Source organism: Mytilus galloprovincialis, chromosome 12 (genome assembly GCF_965363235.1).
Source record: "Mytilus galloprovincialis chromosome 12, xbMytGall1.hap1.1, whole genome shotgun sequence".
In the NCBI taxonomy this organism is placed as follows: Eukaryota; Metazoa; Mollusca; class Bivalvia; order Mytilida; family Mytilidae; genus Mytilus; species Mytilus galloprovincialis.
This window is the reverse complement of record NC_134849.1, coordinates 56,884,124-56,910,443: the sequence shown is the minus strand read 5'-3', so window position 1 is coordinate 56,910,443 and position 26,320 is coordinate 56,884,124. Positions and strand designations below refer to the sequence as shown.

The window sequence follows — 26,320 nt, the reverse complement described above, 5'->3', positions numbered from 1 at the left end:
GGAGGGTTGGAATCCCGCTAATATGCAGTATGTATGTGTCTGTCCCAAGTCAGTAGCCTGTAATATAGTGCTTGTCGTTTGTTTATGTGTTACATATTTGTTTTTTTGTGCATTTTTGTACATAAATTAGGCCGTTAGTTTATCTCGTTTGAATTGTTTTACATTGTCATTTCGGGGCCTTTTATAGCTGACCATGCGGTATGGGCTTTGTACATTGTTGAAGGCCTTACGGTAACTTATAGCTGTTAATTTCTGTGTCATTTGGTCTCTTGTGGAGAGTTGTCTCATTGGCAGTCATACCAAATCTTTTATGCGGAGAGCTTTGTGTTATAGGGACCAAGATGTAATTGCCTGTTAACTTAGAATAAGGGAATTGGAACTTATTTTCCTGATATAAACGAACAATTTAAGAAAATGATTGCTATACACCATACCAGTAACGAAGCACTGACTACTGAGCTGATTAGACCCAGAGGGGACTTACAGTCCCCTAGATACAGTTACAAATAAATCTACATTATCAAAAACATGACAATATATATTCTTCTTCAACTGGTGAATATTTACGATCTGAATATGAATGAATTGTTTACACCTGGATGTTAAACAAAACAACAATAAATCATCGCCCCAAATATCATGATAACCGGTACTGTCACACCACAGCCCCAAATAAAGGGTGAGGGTTTGGCGCCAACAAACTAGTTTAACCTAGTTATTACATATTCCATATGTGCTTGTGTTGTAAGTCAGGAGAATGCAATTCATTGCATGTCGTTGGTAAAAAGACGCTGCACAGAGACACAAATGATCAGTATGCTGGAGTTTCTTATTGACAACATATTTGTTGAATTTGGAGACTTTTTTTTCACAAATTGTCGATATTTCTATAGGAACGATTTGTGAACCTCTCTATTCTCAACTCATTCGGTATTCAAGAGATTGCAGCTGCTACTCAAAATTTGCAAAACGTCAACAGTGTCTGTGCAAAACATTTGATGAGCAAACGTTCAAAGGACGTCTTGTCGTCCTTTTTCTGAAAAAGTTCATCGGAAGATACCAAGACCATGTCGATAAATATTCATCTTTTCAAATAATACACATCGATGGTCTTGATGTCATAGATACGAACGTTGTTTATCATCTTAATTACGTGTTAGAGTGTTCTTTGTGTTTTTGTGAATTATCAACTTTAATGTTTCACTATTTTTGGTAATATTATTTTGACGCGGCTCGGTACTTATAAATCCCTTCCTGTGTTATTGTGCTATCGAGAAATTTTTTATATTCTTGTATTTCGGTTTTTATAATGTTCTTGAACCTTTTTGTTTTTCTTTGATGACATATTTTTGTTATGTTTTATGGGGATTTAGATTAAAACACAATGTTGAATGCTGTTACAAATTACCTCTCTTTTTGACATTTTAAAACCATTTTGTGTACGTGTCCTTTTTGTTCACACATTGTTGTCAATAAAATTTTATGCGACTGCCTTACAAGTGAGAGTTGACTTACCCTCTGATATTTTTAGTCCCTCGTTTAGCTAGCTATACAACCAGCTTTCATGCACCATTTTCTACTCAACAACGCCTTTACCAAGTCAGGAATATAGCAGTTGTTATTCGGTTGTTTGATGTATTTTGAGCTTTTGATTATCGACTTTCTATTTTGATTTTTCCTCGGAGTTCGGTATTTTTTGTTATTTTACTTTTTGTGACTGTATATCATTTCTATTCTTCGTTCATTTGTTTGTACATTAATCAAAGCATATCTGTTTCTCGTTTGAGTTGTTTAACATTTATCACTTCGTTTTTTTATATATAGCTGACTATACGGTATGCGTTTTGTTTATCATTGAAGGCCATACGGTAACTAACAGTTATTACTTTCTGTTCATGTGTTATTCGGTCTCTGGTGGAAAGTTGTGTGGTATGTACTATTATTTGTCTTTTTAATTTTTAGCCATGACGTTGTCAGTTTATTTTCGATCTATGAGTTTGACTGTCCCGTTGGTATATTTCACCCCTCTTCTGTCTCATTGCCAATCATACCTCGTCTTCTTATTTTTAGTTACGTATGAATGAAAGAAGTACACTCTAATATGCTACATCTAGTTGCTAGGCAACAGCTTGGGGAGGTGTGCATAAGTTGGCTAAAAACAGCAAGTTCATCTTTACAACTTTATTGCTTAATGATAACAAATTAAATGTACAATTTATTTGGCATAATATTAACAAGTCAAAATAAATTAAATACTATATACAAACTGACAAAATCAATTGATGGTGAACATTTATATAAATAAAGCTTAAAATAATACTTAACTCTACACATAAAATGTTCGATGTATCATAGCTTCACTTTGCAAACAATATGTCTACCACATAAAATTCGAACACATGTTGTTAGTTTCAAATCATTCTTCATAGGATGAATTGTAAAATTTACATTCTTACAAGAAAAACATTTTAAAAGATTTGATTATCTCTAGATTTTTCTTTCAACATTGTGGTCGTCAATACTTTTTTTTTTTAAATATCATTGTAGTGTACAAGATACCAATTACAATATACATGTTAATTTTTGAATTTTATAAATTAATAATACAAATATAAGCAATACTTAAGGGTGAAGAGTGTCAATTTATACAATAAACTGATTGGTAGGGATGAGCCGCTGGAATAGGCATACGAAAAGGTAGAAAATAAAAAAAAACCCATAGTGGTTTGAATCTTGGGAATATGAATTTAATCAGACGTCGATTTTTTCCAGATACGGATGCAACCATAGTCGTTAATGCGTACGCACTTTTTCAAATATATTTATGTCTATGAAATCGCGTTATCATGATAGCTATAGGCATATTTTTTGTCAATCTTTTTTGAGAGGGTACTAGTATTTCAAATATATGAAAAGGAACGGATACTTGCTTTTGCAGCTGCTCATCCCTGCCACAAAAAGATTGAAGTGTTTCCATCAAATCTTAAAACGTGATGGCAGCAACTATCTCTGGATTACTTTTGGTACAAATACAGCTTTTTCCGTAAAATTTTAATTATATTTTAAATTTTCATATTTACAAATAAAAAAAAAATGGATAAGTCTTATTTTACAAGTCGGACAAAGAATGATAACTCAGATTTTACGCCGAAATAAATTAACAAGTCAATCTCCTCTTTGTTCACTACTATACCAATTTGCAATGTACATACATAATGATATGAGTGTTCAATTTAAGACTGAATAATTCAAAAGTATTTTACTCTTGTGGGAATGATAAAAATTTTAAAGAATATATTCAACTCAAAACTTTCCTTGTTCTGAAGAAGGAAAACATCTTTAACCCTAACAGAGTAAATAGAAACACAGCCTGACTTAAAACAAAAGAAAAAAAAACCCCAACGACAAATAAGTAAGTACAGTCCACATTTACAGTACAAAACCTTAACTCATCAGTTTATAGATGACAATTGTAATATGACAAACAAATTCGTATAATAACTCCAAATCTGTCCATAGTAACTTTTGACTATGTTTTTGTACACTCATAGATTTTACCCGATTTTCGATTTAACGAAAAAAAGCGATTCACGAAAAAAAGAAAGAAAAAAAAGGCTGAGTGTTGCTTGTAAAAAAATAATTGACATAAATATTAATTACTTTTTAACACTTAAGCGCAATTTTGGCTCGCTGTATATATGTATACTATTAATGTTTTTCTCTCTAGAAAAATGGATTTCAATTTAATACCAATGGCTAAAGAGAAACATTCCACCAACACCTGTTTCCTGGCTTGGGACAGGCACAAAATATGTGGCGGGGTTAGATTAATTCCCTCCCCTCTACAACAGGCAAATGGCAGAGGAACAATTTAAAGAAGTATCAACATTTCATCATCGGCTTCTGGTACCAAATTTCAGATGTTTAAAAAATAAAATGAACTTTTCCCTAACAACATTAATACAGCGGCTGTCGTTTTATTTTGTTCCATTTTCAATCATTATTTACTTCATCAATTTGAAAGTATATTCATGGCATCCCCCATCCCCTTTTAAGTATGTAAATCTCGAATTCATTGGGTACAGAAGAAAAAAAAACCACGGTAATAAAATTGAAAAAAATACTCTTGTTAATGTTTCAGAACTTTGAATGCTAGTGTTTCGAAGATTCTGTACAAGATAGTAAATCAGAATACCCCCCCCCCCCCCCAAAAAAAAAAAAGTAAAATAAAGCACAAGCAATAAAATTCAATACATTAAATTTTTCTTACAAGATATTCTTCTCCTTTTTCTAAATTCATTCCAACAGTTTGGCAAATGCTCAATCCTTAGTGTTTCATAATCTATTTATCACGTGTTTGATAAAAAATATCATGAATATTATATGTTATAATATATTTTACATAACAAGACGTGTATACAGTGATGTACATTTTGAAAGACATATTTACATAACAATGTCATGTAAATTTGTTTCCATGAATTCGAAAACAAATGCTGTGATTGTCGAATAAAAGATTAAGATCGAAGAAAAAAAAGAATTTTTCATCATGTAGGTCACGTATTGCATACATGTATCACAAAGTCTAAAAGTTCAACTGGTCAAAGCATAACTATTTGTAGTGTTTTTTTCTCTGATAAATATTCATATATAATAGTACTGGTTATAAATATTCATATAGTTTAGTACTGATGAATATTCATATGTTTCAGTACTGATGAATATTCATATGTTTCAGTACTGATGAATATTCATATGTTTCAGTACTGCTGATGAATATTCATATATTTAAGTACTGGATACTGAACTCGCTGTATTGAAACCAGTTTAGACCAGAGCTTCCCAGTCAATATTCATTTCATTGATAATAAAATATGATTAATAATCCATAGGCTCGGTTTTAATGTCCGTTTTCAAACAAGTATCAAATGTGTCCGTCTGCTCGTCATCTTCGACTATCGCTTGCAATTTTTCAAACATAATCTCCGATATTGTCCCAGAATCAACTTCGGCACAAATTTTTCTGTGCTGAAAAAAAGAAGAGGAAATTATGTAATCACAGCATTTTTATAGTACGAGGTTCCACTTGTGACGCCTGTAGAAAAAAAAACACCTTTAGTTTTAAAATTTCCTGTAAAAAATGTAAAACAATTAGTTATTGTGTTTTTTCCCCAGTTAACATATAGGTACCAATGAATTAAACTGTGTTTTGAAGATGCCATACACTACAATCTGCTTCCAAAAAAAATAAACAAACATACATTTATCATTATCCTGGATCCGCATCTTATAGAAATTTTTTTGAGATTCTAATTTTATTTTTTTAAGTGTCTCCATAACTCACGAAACTGGCCGTGCAGTAATACATAACAAAATATATTCACGAAGTGTCACTGTAAACAAAGTAATGTGAAGACAAAATTCTAAAATTTTTGATAAAAAAAGTTTACTTACAAGATATTGACAAATAATCACTGTAAAGAACGTAATGTGAAAACAAAATTCTAAAATGTTCGATAAAAAAGTTTTCTTTACAAGTATGGTAAATTGGATACTCATTATATTGCAATTTGAATATCTAGGTAAAATATGTCATCAATACATATTACATGATATTGAATGGATAGGATCTAAAGAATGGTCAAAGGCAGCGATCAAACTTGAAAGATGTAGTTATTTATACATGTAACATGTATATCAAGTGAGGCCACCCCAATTTTTTTTTGGGAATGGTCACTGATCAAATAAACGAATATATATTAGTAGGTGTAAAAATAAACAATTTTCTAAATAAAATAGATTTTTATTTCAACATTTCAATTTTTAATTCAATTGTGATTTACATGCATTATTTCAAATCATTCAAGAAATATGTATAACTATAGAACAAGTATACTTATAGTAATTATAAGTTCAAATTCAAATGTTTATTGCACGTTAAGCCATGTAAATTTTAAACAATAATTAAGTTTGTGACAAATTAAAATTACAGATAGTTTAAATAAAATCTAATGCTGTCCTTCCCTTTAATAAAATATCAACAGCAAGTTTTATACGAGACAGTTTTTTTTACTTTCATCAAACTTATCAAAATTTACTTATGTCAAAAGTTATAGCTGATAAGCGTTCTCCATGATGGATGCGTCAGTTCTCTGCTCACCCCCAACAAACACACTCTGCGCATGACCATAAGGATAGTCATTCAGCCCTGAATTCGTTACTTCTGCGTCTTCTATTTTCCTGAGAGAATCAAAGCTTTGTATTAAATCCACATTTGGCAAATTTCCAAAAGAAAAACTGGTTGAAGGTAATGTAAGTGCACTAAACCAGTTTTCAGAAAGTAAATCCGTTTGAGGTCCGTACGTCTGCAAACTAGAAATGGTGTCCCTTGGATGCGACAAATCTAATCCCGCTTGGCAATATCTTGAATGTTCTTCTTTATCTACATTCATAGTATGTAATCCACTGTGGCTTTGATTTGAATTTCGACTAGAACTAATAACCTTTTGGATTTCAAAATTACTTGCCTTTTGTTTCGATGATCTTCGAGTATTGTATACGTTATTAAAACTCGTAGCTAGATTATTGCTGTGCAGTCCAAGAGCAGACGATCCTTTGAAATTTGAAACGAAAGTTTTCATTGGTTGCTTCAACACAGATGATCCTGTTAACTGTCCAAGCGCTGGGGTTGTCTCTAATCTTTGGTTTGCATCAGGTATTTTATTGTCTGACGCAAGGCTTGGTATAAGACCTGTTGGCAGAATGCCGTTGTCTATTTCTTTGCACCACTTGTAAAACTATTTTTAAATAAAGTAAAACAGTTATTCAACTTTTATATGTGAACCTTAACTTTTAATTTTTTCATAAGGAAATATCGTCCTTCATTTGCATGAAGTATTTGCTACTGGACGTTAATTCCCTTCACATGCAAAAATATTTGCTACTGGACCTTAACCCAAAAACCATCAATCAAAGAAATCAAAGGCGCCCGATGTTTTCATTGGTGTCATTTTGTGTTCTTCGAGGCAATCAAAGGCAAGAACCAGATAAGTACTGGTCGTAGGGGACTTTCATCCACCATTTAACCACAGAAAAAAAATGTTTTTCACGATATATATAAAATTTTTGGATAAAATCGTCAAACATTTTTCTCGCCTCGCTCTGCCTCTTGTCTCTGCTCTATATTTCAACTCGACCGTGGCTCCGCTCTATATCCACCTCGCGGATTTGATCCTCGCCATATCTTTAATTTTCGTGAATTATGCTCCCATTAAAAAAAATCCTGCATCCCCCTCGAGTTCATTTGAAAACCAGATGCTCCGCAGGGCGCAGCTTTATACGACCGCAGTGGTTGAACCCTGAACGGTTGGGGCAAGTATGGACACAACATTCAAGTTGGATTCAGCTCTAAATTTGGATTGTAATTAAATAGTTGACACAGCATAGGTTTCGGACACAGAATGAATGTGGTCTAATGAACTTAAAATATTTTTTTTGCCTTTTGAGCAATTCACTATGCTGTTGAATATTAATCCTCTCAAAAAAATGTTTGAAGAAATTTTCTTTTTATTTATGAAATCTGAAATGAGAAAAAATTAACCCCCCCTTTTTTTTCACATCCCCCTTTTCCTTTTTCCAAAACTGATCTCAATTCAAATTTCTAATGGAGTTTGCAACAATAACTACTCATTTAAATACATCATAAAATATTAAAATGTAACAAAAGGTGCTTGTTATCACTGAATGGTAAAGATTGTTTTAATTTATCAGTTGGTAGTAAAAGTGAATATACATTGTATATTGTATAAAACAATGATTTAAGTTGATTCAACTACTATTCTGGACAAAGAAAGATAACTCCAATCAATTGAAAATTTCTTGCTATTGCACAATATTGTGCAATTAGATATTTCTTGCTATTGCGCAATACTGTGCAATTGAAAATTTCTTGCTATTGCACAATACTGTGCAATTGAAGATTTCTTGTTATTGCTGAATACTGTGCAATTGAAAATTTCTTGCTATTGCACAATACTTAATATAATAATTTTGGATCCGGATTTGAACCAACTTGAAAACTGGGCCCATAATCAAAAATATAAGTACATGTTTAGATTCAGCATATCAAAAAGCCCAAGAATTCAATTTTTGTTAAAATCAAACTTAGTTTAATTTTGGACCCTTTGGACTTTAATGTTGACCAATTTGAAAAAAAGGACTAAAAATTAAGAATCTACATACACAGTTAGATTTGGCATATCAACGAACCCCAATTATTCAATTTTTGATGAAAACAAACAAAGTTTAATTTTGGACCCCGATTGGGACCAACTTGAAAACTGGGCCAATAATCAAAAATCTAAGTACATTTTTAGATTCAGCATATCAAAGAACCCCAAGGATTCAATTTTTGTCAAAATCAAACTAAGTTTAATTTTGGACCCTTTGAACCTTAATGTAGATCAATATGAAAACGGGACCAAAAATTAAGAATCTACATACACAGTTAGATTCGGCATATCAAAGAACCCCAATTATTCAATTTTTGATGAAATGGACCCTTTGGGCCCCTTATTCCTAAACTGTTGGGACCAAAACTCCCAAAATCAAACCCAACCTTCCTTTAGTGGTCATAAACTTTGTGTTTAAATTTCATAGATTTCTATTTACTTGTACTAAAGTTATGGTGCGAAAACCAAGAATAATGCTTACTTGGGCCCCTTTTTGGCCCCTAATTCCTAAACTGTTCAGACCTCAACTCTTAAAAGCAATCCCACCTTCATTTTGTGGTCATAAACCTTGTGTTTAAATTTCAAAGATTTCTATTCACTTTTACTAAAGTTAGAGTGCGAAAACTAAAAGTATTCGGACGACGAAGACGACGACGACGCAGACGACGACGCCAACGTGATAGCAATATACGACGAAAAATTAAAACTTTTGCGGTCGTATAAAAATGGGTATTCAACGTGGAACTGAATTTGTTATCTTCACCTTCACCGAAAGATTTAGAAAATGTATTGTTATATACAATCCCATGTAATTAATTTGATTAAAAAGATAATAATACAAAAATCGTAACTTTTGATTTCCCTTGCTTCTGTCAGTGTTAATATGACACGTTGACTGCTAAAAATTAAGTCCTTTTGGTTCTCACAGGCACTTGTTTCTATCCATAGGGAGGTCGACTATAGTAATACGTGTTTTTATCTCTGAGTATGTACGGATCCAGGGGGTGCCCTATTTTGTTAGAAAATTTGGATTGATTATATAGAGAATCACTAAAACATGACTGGAAGGCCCCGCTTAGATTAGTCAGTGCCCCCCTTTTCATAAAAAGTTCTTGATCCGCCATCCATGGTGAGGTCGACTATCCATATACTAATATTCTGTTAAATAGGGATAATCGACCTTCCCATAGATATATAGAGAAACACGTGTCTATGGCAAGTCATATTTTTCTTCAGATGATATTTCTTCAATCTTCTGTCAACGTTTCAAATGTTACATGAAGATTTAACAAAATTATTCAATACTACATTGCATATAAATATATGTAAACCGCTAAAAGCTTAGTTTGTAATCTATTTGTAAAATACGGAAAATTCATATTTTATTTCGATATTACTTTTTTTCTCCTATTAGTTTAACAGAAAAAAAGTACCTTTACAAAAATGCATGCTTCTTTCGAATGCAGATCTTAGATGAAAGGTGACCCCATATTTTTTTATTCTATTTTTCCATTTACTATAGGATAAATCATTTTTTTTTAAATATAGGATTTCGCTTTTTTTTTTTTATAAATAAACTTTATCATAACTGTCTATATCAAAATATTGGATAATCAGAAAAAGAAGTCTTACACCATGCCACAAATTTGAATAATTAGAAAAAAAAGTCGAATGACAAGAATTAGAATAACCAGAAGAAACCAGTCAAATATCAAGAATTCAATTAACCAGAATAAAACGCACAGTCTAGATCAACCAATATATAAATTTACACAAGTTCATATGTACCAAGAAATCACCTATAAATATGCAGACGTTACATAACAAGTTCAGATATATGTAGAACATATAAACGTACAATGAGTCATCATAATTTTCTTAACATACCGTGAAAATTTTATTATTCAATCGAAATGCAAACTCCCACGTCGCAACACGAACAACGGAAAATGGATCATCACATTATTTCGATTCCGGATATATGGTTTAGTCGAGACTAGAATGTAGTTTTGAAAGATTTTTTCCTACTTTTCATTTCTAACTCAGTTATCAAGTAAATTATTCAGGGAGCAACCAAGTTTCATAAAAAAAGGGGGATATGGTATTTTTGTCTGCAATTTTTTTTTAATAGTTTTTCGATGCTTTCACTCAATTGTTTTGTTTCAAAATTTAATAGTTCTTAGAAGTCGCTGTAATTAAGGTATGTGGAAAATCTGGATTCGGAATATTTGAAAAAAAATATACTCCTGAAATAACATCCCCCTCCTTTCAAGTTAAACGGTTCTCTTAATGGATCATCGCTATTTGACCTTTAACGCATTTGAAATAAATAAATAAATATAACTTACCAATGCAAGTTCATCCCTCAACTTAAAGATTGCCTTTTCCTTACTGGTAACCAAGTCCTCCAAATACTGGTATCGTAACTTCTTTCTCGCTCTGCATTCCCTTGCACTCTGCCTACTGCGTTCTAACTTGACCTTTACATCGACCTTGGCAGTTCGTCTGCCGGGACGTTTGCTGGATCTCCTTGGCGATCTATCTATGGTCATGTTATGGTTTTCCTACAATAATTTTTCTAAATCAATAAATATGTATTTTTTATTTTAAATAGCAGAACATTTTTTTTCTAATTGAAGAAAATGTATACTTATCATACCTGCTATGTTCTGATTTTCGAAAGTAATTAAAATAACTAGGGTTTCATTCAGATCACTGCTGAAATGATGGTTTATTTACGATCAAACAATGAGTTATCTTAAAATAAACAAGCGACTGGTACTTTAGATTGTGATGCAAAATATTGCATAATAAGTTTTCTAAATTTTAAACTTAGGTTGTCCTAAAATAAAATTTAAAGTCCTATAATCAAGAATCCGTGTCATGTACATTGTTTTGGGAATGTTTTTTTCTTACTGAAAGTATGTTTCGTGTCATGCTTTTAACTAAGGCCGTAAGATCTTAACTAAGCAGTATTTATGTTAGTCTAACGGCCAAAACATTAATTTAATATATATAGTACATGTATTAAGTGTTTACTCTTATTGTATATTTCAGACTGAAGCGGAAAAATCTGGTACAGAAATGAATCGAACACATAAGAAAATAAATTTATGCAAATTGTCATGCTTCTTTAGAAAATATTTTAAGAAAGATCTGACAGAAATGTTTTCACCTTTTACACTAAATATTTCCCAAATCCATACACTGTCATAATGAATATCAATTTCCACATCAATACAATTTCGCGATTGGCTATGGTACCAAGTATACATAACACAGATGCTTAGACATCACGGGTACAACGCTGTTATAAATTTACGTAAAAATCTTTTTTTGGTGTTTTACTTTTGAATGTATCCACTAGTCCAAATAGTTTTAAATATTAAAGAATGATTATTTGAAAAAAAAGTGCAAAACCAAAAAAAAAATGAAAAGTAAAGTAAATTGTAAGGGCCTGTGTGAAAATATAAGAATAAAGGGACAGTAAATTCAAATTCTATTATTTTATTAACGTATCAGAATTAAAATGTAAGGGCACATTTTAAATAATAATATCTGTATTGCAAAATTACACCCACAAGGGTCAAGTAATATAAACAAACAATTATACATTCCAAATACAATGCAATACAATGAAATACAATACAATATAATATAACATATTTTAAGAGTTAAAATTATAAATTGATGTATAAAACACAATCATGAGCTTGTCTGACATGGGTCTGCATCAGTGGCGGATCCAGAAATTTACATAAGTGGGGGCCCACTGACTGACCTAAGAGGGGGTCCGCTCCAGTCACGCTTCAATGATTCCCTATATAAGCATCCAAATTTTTTCCCAAAAAAAGGGGGGGGTCCCCTGGCCCCCCTCCTAAATCCGCCTCTGTGCATGACCCCCTGAGGCCAGTTCTAAAGACTGCTTAATGAAGACTTCAATATGATAAACAAGTTCAGGGATGGGGTTTAGAATGTGTTGAAAGTGAAAAAAAGTTTTAAAATATTCACGAAGAGTGTTAACTCAAAGCCGTCAAACAGCGGATCAATCCGGCTAAAACCATCCCAATAAGTTGCTGCACGTTTTTAAACAATGCACCTTGGTGGTATTTTTGCAGCTAGGAAATTTAATTTGAAACAGAAATTAAAATTGGGTATATTGTATGCGGTAAGAAAATTTCATTTGTTTTTGCTAAAAATTCGTCAAAAAAGATTTTTTTAATTTTGATTATCTTTTTTTATGAATTATTTAGACATTTGATTAATGTGCTATCAGTTCCTCGGACAAAGAAATTGCCCCTAGTATATATATAAATCATATATCAGATACGTTATTGAATGACCATTTCAAAATATTAAAAATAATATATTTACCTTTTCGCTTGGCATTGTTAATCAGCATGTGTATACATCGAACATGTGATTGTGAAATATATATAGATCAAAACAAAAACAAACAATCTGATTGGTTGATCTAAATTTAGAGACACTGGAAAAATCTCGAGTTCGAACCAGTTCATTGACCCCATATTTATCTGAAAGAATCTGCGCAAAAAGATTTTCACACCGTACAGCTAGGTAAACGACCGCCCTTAAAAATATCATAACTTGTATTATAAATAAACAATTAACAAAAATGTCAATCAAAACCAAAAGTTAATTATCGAATTACCTTGACGTATGGCAATGTTGTGATTGCGTAATATTGGAGAAAGTAGAACTAGAAGAATTTTGTAAGGTTAAAAAAATACAAATTATGTATTGGAAAGGACATATATACTCACATTCAATACGCACTTTCCTGAAAATTTATCTCGACCCTTTACAGATATTAAATCACACATAAAACTGAAAATATTTTTAAAGCGACTAACGTGATCAAGTTTGTTTACATAAGATGATTGTTTTGATGTAGGCAGTAAATATAAAGTACATTTCCGATTGGTTAAAAGTTACTGCGTCATTATTCTATTTATAACCATTTCTCTAGAAATTTCTGTTTCTCGAAAAGTTCAGGGTATGGTCATGGTCATTAGAATAATTGAAGGTTATGGTCATTAGAATAATTGAAGGTTACAAACTTTGCGCAATATAATTCAGTGGAAAAATTTCGTCACATCAAAAGGGCGAGGTTAATAAAAAGTTTGCTATTTATAATCTGTTTATATTATATATCAGATATTATATAAAAAAAAGAAAAATAAGTTTTCAATAAAAAATAACCTGCCTTTATTTTGCGTTCTCAGAGTTAGTGTTCCACCAAAAGGAATTTGTCACATTTATTCACTAACAAACCAACCATTTATCTTTTCTGAATGTTCATGTGAGGGTGGCCGTGAAAAAGGGGCACATTATGGTTAAAAAAAACCCGGAGGGCTTGACTGAAAAAATTCGCAGTTTGTTCAATTTCTATGATAAACAGTCGAAACATATTGTTTGCCCTAACGGGAAAAAAAAATCAAGCCCCCCCCCCCCCCCCCCCCATTGTTCAAATGTTCTGTGCAAAAATGTGTGGCGCTGTTTGTTTGTTGTCGACTCTAATGTGCCACACGCCACACGGTTTTTTGGCGCCGCTTTAACGCGAAAAATTGAGCCGCAACCAAAGTTATTCCATTGAAAATCAAACGTGCGCGATGAAAAGTTTTTCCGCTTTCAAATGAAATTTTCTTTCTTCCATTTTTTTTCATAAACAACGGAAAGGTTTTGCGCAATGTTCAAAAAATGCTTTTTAATTTTAATAATACGAAAAGGCCGCCTCTTTCAACAAAGTTGTTGCGGGTCTATCGGCAACGTAAATAAACCAGAAACATATGTTTTTCTCAGTTTAGGACGTCAGTACAACTCAACCTTCGGATACCGTACATTGCAACTTTTAAAGATCTATACTCTTTTATGCTTTTGATGCAATTCATTCTTTAATAAATACAATGATTTATTATTAACTCTGGTCCTTATTGCTTCTTTCTCATGCATATCCTACTCCGCTCAATCTTTTTTGATACTGTTCAGGTTAAATTCTCTAAAACTCTCTTTTAACTGTCACAGTATGAATGTGCCGATCCTAAGCGAGAAAAGATTGTGTTTAGTGACATTTTTTTCAAATTGCTTTACTTTAAAAACTTATCTGATATAATTTCAAATCTAGAGTAAGTCGCAGAAGAAAAAAGTGATATCCCAGATTTACTCTGTTTTGATCTGATTAGTATTTTTTGCATTGTAAAATCTTTGTTAATATGAATTCTTGTGTAGTTCCGCTTTAAAAATACCAGACATAGATCCAGTATTTGATTTTAAGGGGAATGGGGCGATTCTTTAAATTAGGAGATAGCGGACCATATATTTCGATGAAAAATTGTCCGTAAATTTTTCTTTTTAAAATTAATTAAGATGGGTGCACCCCGTCTAAATCACCGCATGTTAACATAAAAGCTTACGAAAATCGGGCCAGATCATGAATTGACCTCGTGATGGTTTTGACTTTTCACAATGTTGCCGTGACAAATCTAACAAATTTTACATTCAATCATGTACGGATGGATGGCTGTTTAAAGTCCAGTAGCAAATATTACATGCATATTCTGGACGATATCATATTAATACGAACCTGCGTTGAATTAGACCGACATGAGATGAAGTGCAAGCGTGACGAGAGTCACACGAGATTAAGTGCAAGCATGACAGAGTTTACAAGGTAACAGTTATTAACAGGAAGACGTGACTACTGTTATTACGTAACACCATATCTATAAATAGATATTTTATAAGTATAAAATCCTTATAAGTATAAAATCCAATCAATCGGATTGCTATAAAGCATTAATCCCTTTGATACTAAAAAATAATATATTCTTTTGTCACAAATTCGTCCAAAAGTATTCATATTTCTTCGTTCACCTTTTATAGCTTTCCAAACCCCTTTTCTCCCTCGACACTGCTTATAATAGAAAAAGAACATTATTTTAAATAACCATGCATATTATGTAAAAAGAAAAAAAAACAGGATATATATTCTTACTTAAGGATATCCTCTGGTTTTATCAATGTATTGCAATTACATAATTTTGTCCTCGAAGTTAACCCCTACTTTTCTTTTCATAATTTTATTTCAAATCATTTTAAAAGGCATATTTGATTGCTTTGAAAATCTTATAAAATCTTTGTTATTTTTTCATATAAATTTTTAAAATAGAAAAGTCGCGGCAAATTTTACATGGCTATATTCATGGAAGTAATATTACTTCCATGTTATATCTAAAACAAAAGCACATGTACCCTTAATTTGTTTCTGCATTTTTAGATCCTTAGTTTTTTTACTATCAATTTATAACAGTCTTTTAAAAAGATTGTCATTTTGAAACTGAGTAGCGAACATCCTTAAAATTAAAATATAACTGCAAACTAAGAATATGGTGTAAAGTGATAAAGTAATGTCTTGTTTGATTGTGACAGAAATTTTTGTTTAGAATTTTTAATACAGTGACGTAATACTTTCACAATGATATAGCTTCTGTTTTACTTTATAGAAATTTTATTATTGATATTCGTCTATGCATTGTTAGTGACCCCTTTTCCCGTTCCCTTACTTAAAATGAATTAAAAAAACCCAAATATTTTCAAACGATAAGAAGAAATTATTAACAAATATGGTATTATTAAAAATCATAATTACACTGATTGAGCATCGTATATATATCGCAGATACACAATACAAAGAGAGCTATTCAGTAAAAGGTATAGGTACTTGGGGACAGGAACGCTTTTTGCCCTTCACCTTTTTACCAAAATCTACCCCCCCCCTTTAATTTTAATAATTTTCGCGCTCTTTATATTACAATCAGTGAACTTGGAACTGATACTAAATAGAAAAAATTTATAGTTATTTGTATTTTTATGTTTTTATAGTGCAGGAAAATGCGAAAATAATTGAAAACAAAAAAATAAAAGATTTTGGAAAAAGGGGGAGGGCAAAAAAAATAAATAATTGTCCTGTCACGATGCAAGTACCTATGGACATAGACACATGTTGCATTGTTGGTACGAGATATTATCAAGGTTGTGTACGTTCGCAAGCAAGCGATAGCATATATATAAATAAGCAGAGATGCCGCATTCTCAACCTTCAAGAATGTATTAGCAGGATTTACATGTACAGGTGTGTTGAGTACATTAAAACATATATGGTCATTGAACTCGGTATGGTAATAGGACGCCCTTTAGAGATATATCAATACAAAATTATTAAATATCAATGATATCATATATTTTTCAGATGTTTGTGTGCAGCCTTGAGATTTGTTTATGTTGACGCAATTATTGATCAATTGGTATAAAATTAATTTTGCAATGGCGAGGTGCTGTTACTAACCTTGAAAGGTTAAGCATAAGTATGTCGGTGAAAAGAATTTCTTCGACGCAATAGATTTCTCATTTATGCAGGAAAACATATAACTTTTGTATTTTCATACAATTAATGAGTACATTTGTAATTAAATTTGAAACGGAAACATCTTTATTGCGAACTGAGAGGCAGTTAAGTGAATTTGGTCACAAATTAAAATATTATTTTTTTTATATCTTTTTTTATTAGCGGGTTGGTTCCGCTCGTTTTCTTATTAGTAGGTAAAAATTATAAAATATAAAAAGTATTATTACAGTTTATGAATATGATTTAATATATGATTTATGATTGATGCAATAATGTTATGCGACCCCCCCCCCCCCAAAAAAAAAAAATAAATCAGAATGAACTGGAGAAAAAAGGTACAATCGATACGGCGCACTTTTCAGTTTGTTATAGCTATGTTATTTGTTTCTGATAAAACAATGAAGTCTGACCATTCTTCTAAAATGTCACTGAACATCACAATTATTCGAAAACGTAAAATGTAAGTGTAAGGTGGCTCGGGCCTTTAACAGTGCGCATTTTAAACGCATGTTTCTAACAACGAGCGACTTGGGAACGGTCACTTTGAGAGGTCCTCTCAAAAGTATCTTTGACGACACTGAAACACGGTTGTGTCTGATAGCACCCTTTCCCGATGTCAACAACGATGCAAAACTTTCTACTAAAAATGGAAACACGTACGGTTAGAAATACAGAGAGGTTTGTAAAGTTTGGACACAAATTTTTAAAAGAACAGAAATATACATGATATAAACATAACAATAAAAAAGGAAAATATAAATATTGACATGTTGCACGACCACCAACGACGCAATGTTTAACCGCAAGCAAAGGACAGCGATCATGATGAAATGTAAAAACTATAAAAGCAAATTGCAATCCCTTGTTTTGTTTCTTTATTAATTTTGTTTGGCCCTTTTTTAAATATTTTTATAAATATTGGTTTACTTTAATTACTTTACACTTTTTCATGGTCTTTTTTAGTACGATTTTACAAAAAAAAAAACATTAAATTTTTACCGTCTATAATATTTTCTATAAAATTTATAAACTACCGCTATTAAAATATCGTATTGACAAGAAATTAACAGATCAAGTTAGTACATGAAAGTTAAAATATGGCCTCAGTGAATATCATTTTTTTTCTCTCCAAAAGTAAATAGAACCACATATTTACGTAAATACACATCATCAAAAGACAGTTGTTGTATAATATTTACTTACGAAAAATAAAGTTAAAGTGCCAAAAAAAGGGGGAGGTTGTCCTATTCCTACATAAACTGAGTATTTTTGTTATAGGAAATGGTTTAAAAGTAGTAATTCTAAAAAGAAAATAGACAGAACAAAGAAGCTTGGATGTTGATTATCAAGAACTCTTTACAGCAAAAAAGTTGTTCAGTTTTCTTCTAATGATAAAACTGACAAAACCAAGTAGCTTGGAAGTTTATATTTTGATTGATCAAAATAGTATTATCTCCGAGACGTAGTGTGACATGATGCAGCCTTGACCGTATTGAAAGGTTTGTAAATTCTACGGCGCAATACATGTTTCAAACCATGCATTACATCATGTAGACCTATTACCTTGTTCAAGCGACCATTGAACCCATTAATATAATTAAATACAATATAACAAGGAAAATGGACAAAAGTTTAAAAATATTATTTATTCCAGTTGGAATGTTTTCGAGTCGTATTCTGAATTCGTATTTAGAATCAGATTCATGTACACGTAAACTGTGTTTGTGTCATTTGGCAGATATATTTTTTTTAATTATCAGATTGCTTTTCTAAATTTCGTTAAAAAAGTTATTCGGAATGCGAGGTTGAAAAGATAATAGCAGCATCTATTGTTTGTTTTTGTAGTTTTAATTTATTTTTACAGCAATTGACAAAGAAACACTTACGTTGGAAGGGTCGACATTGAACGTATTTTTGCCAAAAATTTGAATTTTTATTTAACTAATTTATTTCGTTTCCACGTTTTCTTATGTTTTTCATACCAAGGCCGTAACTAGGCATCTTATTTTAGTGAGGCAAAATACTTGAGCCGAGCGAAGCGAGGCGAAATTTTTTTTTGGAGGGTATGAAATGAATGGTGGAAAATCCTGCATTTTAGGCATTTTTAGAGAGTTTGATAATGTTTTGAATTTGGACACTTTTTATATAATTTTTTCATATTTTAAGACTTTTAACTACTCACACCAAATTTTTAACAACTTTATTTAAATTTATATGTAAGATAATCATCCAAATATCACTGATTTGAGTCTGCTGCGAGAACATAAAACAAATATCGATTCAATAGAGTTTGCCAATTTGTCTAAGGCCGGTTCAGTCAAATCGTTTCAGAATCATAATTTGGTCTACTGATATCCTTATCGCGATGAACATGGAGCATGGCAAGACCGCACAATCTCTCGCCACTCATGCATGCTCTTTTCCAAGTTTTCAGTCGTTTCGGGGCAGTCTGTGTTTCTAAAGGTAGCACATTATCATCAACACAATGATCAATGTCTTCTTCCAATTCCTTCTCCATCAGCAATTCGGTAGCAGCATCGGTAGAAACAGTTTTGTTTGCAAAAGGGAATTAAGCTTTCCTGTAAGCACCATCATACAGTCGCAGTTACAAAATATTAAACTCGCTTTTACGCTGACAAAGAGTAGACAAACTAGGGATAGAATGAGATAAGATACATGTATATGATTCTATCTATAGAGTAAGTATATATGATATGGGTACAGGGGAATTGGAATTGAGTTTTTGACGTTTACATGTAGTTTCGTAATTTCAAATTATTTCTGAAAATAGTTGGTGGTATTTTAGTTACAGAATCTATAAATTTTTGGGTTAGGGGTTGGAGGTGTCCGATTCCGAAACCCCGAATATAAAGAAACGAAATTCCGTAGTCCCGAATAAGTAAAGACAAAATCCGGTGTTAAAGGTTCTGCCATTCCTCATTAATATCAAATTGGAATATGGAATATTCTTTCCATTTTTAAGGTTAAAGAAACATGGATAAAAGCTAATCCATGCATGCAGTCATGTTTCATATTATTAATATTTTATTTATCTGTAAAGAGAAAAATTAAAGTTCGTGAAATGATTACGTAGACAGGACTGCCCCCTTCCGAAGACCAGTACTTGATTTGTCAGTCTACCTATCATAATGAAGTTATATGCAATACTCAAACTCTGTTCCCAAAAAAACTAGTTTACTTGAATTATTCCTTCTTTACCTTCAGTGTCGCTTTTCCTTTTTCTGCAAGAGCCTGTTTTTAAGTAAAGATCCATGATGATTATCGTTACTAGGTTAATGTAATCGAGAAACATCACCCGTTGAGATGCTGAGTTATATCCAGGAAGAATAGTTAAAAAGGAATGATGACAAGTTATAGAAATTACGGTTGAGACAGAACAACAAACACTGAAAATCTAAATTAGTCACGATGACTATTCAGTTAGTCAAATATCAGCCGAAAGGTAGTCGAAAGCATATATGACTACCCACCAAGTCATTATGACTATCTGCGTGGTCAATTGACTATGTTAGTGGTCACAGCACCACGTGGTGTAGAGTATCGGTTTTCACGCGCACTCTTTCGCGTTCCCTTTGTTCCATAGATTGTGTAGATGTAAACAAACCAGACGGCACGGAAACTGTTATTTTGTCAAATAAACCAATTGTTTAAAGTAAGTATGATGTATATTTGTTTTAATTCTAACTTACAAAAATTGAATTTAAGAAAAAGAAGTGTATAAATGAAAGTAATATCGGTACATGTTTACGTAACGCCAATAAAAAAGGGGGGATATGTATACGGGATATCAATTTTGATACACATACAACGTATTGTCGATTGAAAAGAGTATTTAGCGATATCTTTTTTTTTCACCTGAGCAAAAACTGTTAAAAATAAACACTGCAATCGATATTCACAACAATGAATTAAAAACTCTGGGTGGCTGTCAAGATCCTGGTGCTTACATTACAATGCTGTGATATAGGATGGGTGGCTGTCAAGATCCTGGTGCTTACATTACAATGGTGTGTTATAAGATGGGTGGCTGTCAAGATCCTGGTGCTTATATTACAATGTTGTGTTATAAGATGGGTGGCTGTCAAGATCCCGGTGCTTATATCACAATGTTGTGGTATAAGATGGGTGGCTGGCAAGATTCCGGTGCTTACATTACAATGTTGTGGTATAAGATGGGTGGCTGGCAAGATCCCGGTGCTTATATCACAATGTTGTGGTATAAGATGGGTGGCTGGCAAGATCCCGGTGCTTACATTACAATGTTGTGGTATAAGATGGGGCAAGATCCCGGTGCTTACATTACAATGTTGTGGTATAAGATGGGGCAAGATCCCGGTGCTTACATTACAATGTTGTGGTATAAGATGTACAATGTTACAATGTTGTGATATAGGATGGGTGGCTGTCGAGATCCCGGTGCTTACATTTAAAATTAATGGTATAAGATGAGTGATTAAATCACTATATCAAAGATTTTAAAATTTGGTTTTTTTTTTAAACTTTTAACATGACTGATATACTTGTTTATTGTTATATTTTAGCTTCTAAAATGATACAATTATATTTTTCAGCAAATGAAGACATTGCTATTTGTATGAACACAGCTGAGAGATTTTTTACCATAGAGAATACCACACTGACACATGCAGAGTTGATACCGACAAAATATCTGAAATAAACACTTCAAATTAACAATGAGTTTATAATAAATTTATTTTCTTTATTTGATTTTTAGACTTTAATATATGTCACTGAGTAATGGTTACACATGGAAACTTAAGATATAGGAAAGTTTTGAACATTGAGCACTTTGTGGTCCTATACTATTGTCTTTGTTAGTATTGCTGCTGTGGTATTTTTAATGATATTATATTCCAGATGTATTTGTCAGTCCTATGGAAGAGAAACAACAAAAAGTATAATAACAGAAGAAATGAACCATAACAGAACGAAACGGAATGAAACGCACACAAATTAAATGGTAGAACAAAAAACACAACACAAATTAAAATAACAGTCTAACAGTCGTGACTATTCACAGTAATCGTGTTGATTAACCAACATGGTCACTTCCGACTATTTCAATCAGTCATATGGACTGCATTCAATTGTCAAACTGACAAATGTGCATAGTCAATTGAACAATCCAATTCGTCATAACGAGTATGACATATAGTCATTTTGACTTCCTGACATAGTCATAATGACCACCCTACTTAGTCAAATGTGACTAACCATCTAGTCAAACGACTAAGAGCATAGTCAAAATGATTAAAGTGCATTGTCATCTAGAGGACAGTCAAAATGACTAATTAAATTGGTCAAATTGACTAATTTAGATTTTCAGTGAATGACTATTATATTTATATATATGTATAAAAAAAATAATCAGTGTCGAAATTTTAGTGAGGCAATTGCCTCACTTGCCTCAAGGGTAGTTACGGCCTTGCATACACATGTTGATGCTCAAGTTTAACTTATAAATATTGATGCGATTCGGAATAATAAACTGTTAATTGACGTTGTTATATTATTCTTTTATTTGTCTTTATGAATATTGTTTTTACTGATTAGTCTGTTGATGTATCCATTTGACGTGGCTCTGTACTCATATATACATCCCGTCATTATATTATTGTTCTATGATAATTTTTGTATTCTTGTCTCTCATTTTTGCTAATATGCTTTGTCTTTATGCCTTTTGTGTTGTTTTTTTTTGTTACATGTGACGTGGATCTGTACTTATATATCCCGTCATTGTGTTATTGTGCCATGGTAATTTTTTTATATATTTTTTCACACATCGTTGTCAATATAATGGAATTGTATGCGACTGACATACAAGTGAACGTTTCAGCTAGCTATAAAACCAGGTTTAATCCATATTTTTTTACATAAGAAAATGCCTTTACTAAGTCAGGAATATGACAGTTGTTGTGAATTCGTTTGATGTATTTCAGCTTTTAATTTTGCCATTTGGCTAGGAACTTTCCTTTTTGAATTTTCCTCGGAGTCGAGTTATTTTGTGATTAACTTTTGTATACAGTAAATCAAGAAAAAACATTAACACAATAACATTTTCTCAGCCCTAGATTTTTTATTTTTTTTTGCTCTTTTCGAATTATGCACTGTAAAATACTCTATTTGTATTGTACTATTTTGAACTTTGCTATATTCTTGATATGACAAAGGTGATAACGGAAACTACGTGTGTGAAAAATAAATGTAAATCACAGTAGGTATATAGTGTCCGGCGGGTATCGTGTTTTTTTCGAGTGATTTGATCGTGTATTTACTCCTTCCTTAAGTCCTGGATCTTCAATGACGATTTGTAAATTTTCTAGCTATCATATTCTCATCTCGTCGTCGTCGTTAACTTTTTTTTCATTTCTAATGAGGTGCTGACCAACTGTTGTTTCTTTGAAGCCGATCCTACATCCACGATGGCAGCCAGCGGAGGACTTATTTTAACATGGGTCTCTATGGGAAGTACATATAAATGTCTCCTTTTAGTCTTTAGAAAACCACAAGATGGAATAAATGTGCCTTAAAGTTATGAGGTATTGACCAAGTGTTGTTACTTTGAAGCCGATCAATCATCCAATATGGCCGCCAGCGGGAGACTTAGTTTAACATGAACCCTAAGGGATATAATCAATTCAATTCAATTCAATTTTTATTGGAAAGAGCACAATAGAGGCGTGATCCAAATACAGACAATAGTAATATAAGAACAACATATAAATGAAAAAGAAAAGAAACACTGAATAGTATGAAACGACACATGGCGAAAATGTTCCTTATTAGGGGCTGATGGAGTGTTGCTCCTTTGACGCCGATTTACTGTTCAAGATGGCCAGATTTTTTTTTTTATTAGATTACGGGGCCAATATTAATCCAAATTTGACCTCAATCATTATTTAGGTATCTGTCATGAATTTGAACTATTTAACTTGATTTCCAAACCAAAGTAGAGTCAGGTGAGCGACTCAGGCTCTTGATAACCCCAAGTTTTTATTTTGATTTTGCCTTATACGATAAATTAAAGAAGTAAAATAGAAACTTTCAAGTACAATTTTGATCAGCACGGCGAGATTCACAAGCAAGTCATATTTTGCGGATAAAGTAGACTATCATTCTTCATAGGAGTGACTGCCCTTAAATGAGAATTTTGTTTAACCTCTTATGAGTTTTTTCTTATTTAAATAGCAATGATAAATGCACGCAGTAGTTTCTGAATTTACAGTAAAGCATTTTGTAGAGCTCAAGTTTGTTCATCATGGTCAATGTCAAAAGTACGGAATTCAATTGACTTATTATTGAATATTTGAAAATCTCTAGAAAAGATTGGACGTATGACATTTGATATTTTCTTCGTGTAAATAGATCATGTCAGAATTAATGATTTAATGACCTAGCCTATCCTGTTGTATAAGAGAGCCAAATGATGTCTTGTATAACTATCAAGTTATGAATATATGTATTTAGTCCTGTTATCTAATACACGTGACTAAATTGCTTATCCACGTGTACATTCACGTGTGATTGTTTATTTACTTTTAATTTAATAAACATTGACCATTGATCAGAATTGAATCTTTAACTTATGTTAAGTTTTATGTTTTAAATAAAGTTGCAACTTAATGAAAAAAGTTCTGCTAAACTAAAAATAAATAAGCTAATACTAAACACTGAACACTGAACACTGCCCTTTCCTGGATCTTGATAGCTTTATCTTTAACGGGAAGCTTAAAAAAGGGACGAAAGATACCAGAGGGAGAGTCAAACTAGAAGTAGAAAAATAAACTGACAACGCCTTGGCTTAAAATGAAAAAGACAAACAGACAAACAATAGACGTACACAGGTCATAACATAGAAAACTAAAGAATAAGCATCACGAACCTTACCAAAAACAAGGGGTGATCTCAGGTGCTCCGTTAGGGTAAAAAGATCCTCTCCACATGTGGCACCCGTCGTGTTGCTCATATTATGAAAAATCCGGTAAATAATTCTAATTCTAATAAGTCTAATTTATGTAGGTCACATTCATGAAAGGGAAGGGGATTGTGGTTACGACGTAAGGAACATATCCGATATCATCCGTAAAACGGCCATTCCATAACGATCAACCAACTCGTGATGGCGTCCGAAAAAATTTACGAAGGGATAATTTCATCTTCATCATTTGGAACTCTTGGTTTAATATCTTCCTTGTGAGGAGCAACCTTCTATCAAGAAAATCATGATAGGAAATACAAGCACGGGTATATCGTATCAATTGGGAGATATATACCCCGTATGCAGGTGCTCCAGAAATGTGCTACTTTGAAATGGAAAGTTCACAATTGTGAAGCTGAAATCATCTCTTTTGTCGTAAAGTTTTGTTTTCAACCGACCCTCATTGTCAATTTCTAGATGTAAGTCAAGATATGAGGCCGACTTAACTGTATATGTTGTATCCTTTATCTTTAGTTCGATGGGATAGATGCGTTCAACATAGTCACCAAATTTTGAATTATTTAGTGAAAGAACATCATCTATAGTGGAAAGTAAAGTTGTTAACTTCTTATCTTTCTTAATAAGAAGTTCCTGTATTAAGTCAGCTTCATTAGAATAAAGAAACAGGTCGGCAATAGGAGGGGCACAATTGGTTCTCTTTGGAATACCGACAGTCTGTTGAAAAAATACGTCCTCCGAAAGTAACAAATATGTTGTCAATCAAGATATTTAGCATCATGATAATGTCAGTTTTATAGAATTTGTTATTTGAATCAGAGTGGTCCTTTACAAAGTAAGATTTATCCCTCCCGAAGACAAGATACTTGTATCTACGTTGGCCATTCTTTTTTATGAAACAAAGCGATACGAACTCTTTCAATTTGTCTTTTAGTTTGGAATGTAGAATACTTGTGTAAAGTGTAGAAAAGTCAAATGTTTTAATACTATTGCCAGATGAAAGAGAGTTAGATTGTATGTACTCTAAAAGATCTTTGTAATTTTTTAGTATCCACATCTGATTGTTCACGCAACCTTTAGAATAGGCAGTTTCACAATAACTTTGAAACCCGGCTTTGATTGCTGATAAAATAGATGTTAATCATCAAGAAAGAGGTTTCGTGGAGCACTTGGAAGACCCAGCAATATACCGTTGTTTGTAAGGAAACTTATGTAGTTTTGGTATCCAATACTATGGTGGAAGATCCAGTTCTTTATCTTTGGTTGAAATTCTAAAGGAACATAGAACAGACCTATGATTATCCAGTATTTCCTCTTTGGTAAATGTCGTGATGGTAAATGTTGAGTTTCCAAGTGAATTGTCTATACCTCATTCGTTTATCAAGCAGTTAATGTAATGAGTTTTACACACACAATCGATGTTGTTTGGGGCTTTATCTGCGGGGACAACAACATACTTGTCATGGAAGTAGGATAAGTGTTTTGCAACATTTGGGTCTTTAAAGATTGATGTAGCATGGGCATTGATATACCCATTCAATTTCTGATTTGTATCAATGACTTCACAGCCTTAATTTATTCGGAAAGAGTGTCTACGTTACCTTCTCACGCTTAGCCCCATTGCCTGGCATAATCTTCGACTGAATCCATCAAAAGTTTGAAGTTGTATTTCCAATTGATGGATTT

General features: G+C 32.4%; 1 protein-coding gene and 1 long non-coding RNA gene across 4 annotated transcripts; one reads left to right on the top strand and one right to left on the bottom strand.

Annotated features, from left to right (window-relative positions):
- Positions 1 to 4,889: 4,889 nt before the first annotated feature.
- LOC143054327 (uncharacterized) lies at positions 4,890 to 13,169 on the bottom strand. 3 transcript variants are annotated; one of them, XM_076227305.1, is made up of 4 exons: positions 13,016 to 13,169; positions 10,580 to 10,795; positions 6,099 to 6,797; positions 4,890 to 5,028 (listed from the first exon to the last, which is right to left on the bottom strand). In XM_076227305.1, the coding sequence occupies exons 1-3, from the start codon at positions 13,073 to 13,075 to the stop codon at positions 6,111 to 6,113; spliced, it is 963 nt and encodes a 320-aa protein (XP_076083420.1). In that variant the 5' UTR covers positions 13,076 to 13,169; the 3' UTR covers positions 4,890 to 5,028; positions 6,099 to 6,110. The 3 variants fall into 3 exon arrangements, with proteins under 3 accessions (XP_076083420.1, XP_076083419.1, XP_076083421.1); XM_076227304.1 differs by lacking the exon at positions 4,890 to 5,028 and having other exon boundaries at positions 5,783 to 6,797; XM_076227306.1 differs by lacking the exons at positions 4,890 to 5,028; positions 13,016 to 13,169 and adding an exon at positions 12,606 to 12,756 and having other exon boundaries at positions 5,783 to 6,797.
- A 7,015-nt stretch (positions 13,170 to 20,184) lies between these two features.
- Positions 20,185 to 21,400, top strand: LOC143055574 (uncharacterized). The gene is made up of 2 exons (XR_012972092.1): positions 20,185 to 20,329; positions 21,249 to 21,400. It is a non-coding gene; the product is annotated as an uncharacterized LOC143055574 (long non-coding RNA).
- Positions 21,401 to 26,320: the final 4,920 nt, after the last annotated feature.

Excerpts from the sequence above, each read along its gene's own strand:
- LOC143054327 (XM_076227305.1), bottom strand. The coding sequence starts at position 13,075 with ATGTGTGATTTAATATCTGTAAAGGGTCGAGATAAATTTTCAGGAAAG. Across the intron at positions 10,796-13,015 it reads CAGGAAAGTGCGTATTGAAT|GAAAACCATAACATGACCAT; the intron begins GTGAGTATATAT and ends AAATTATTGTAG. Across the intron at positions 6,798-10,579 it reads TGAGGGATGAACTTGCATTG|TTTTACAAGTGGTGCAAAGA; the intron begins GTAAGTTATATT and ends ATTTAAAAATAG.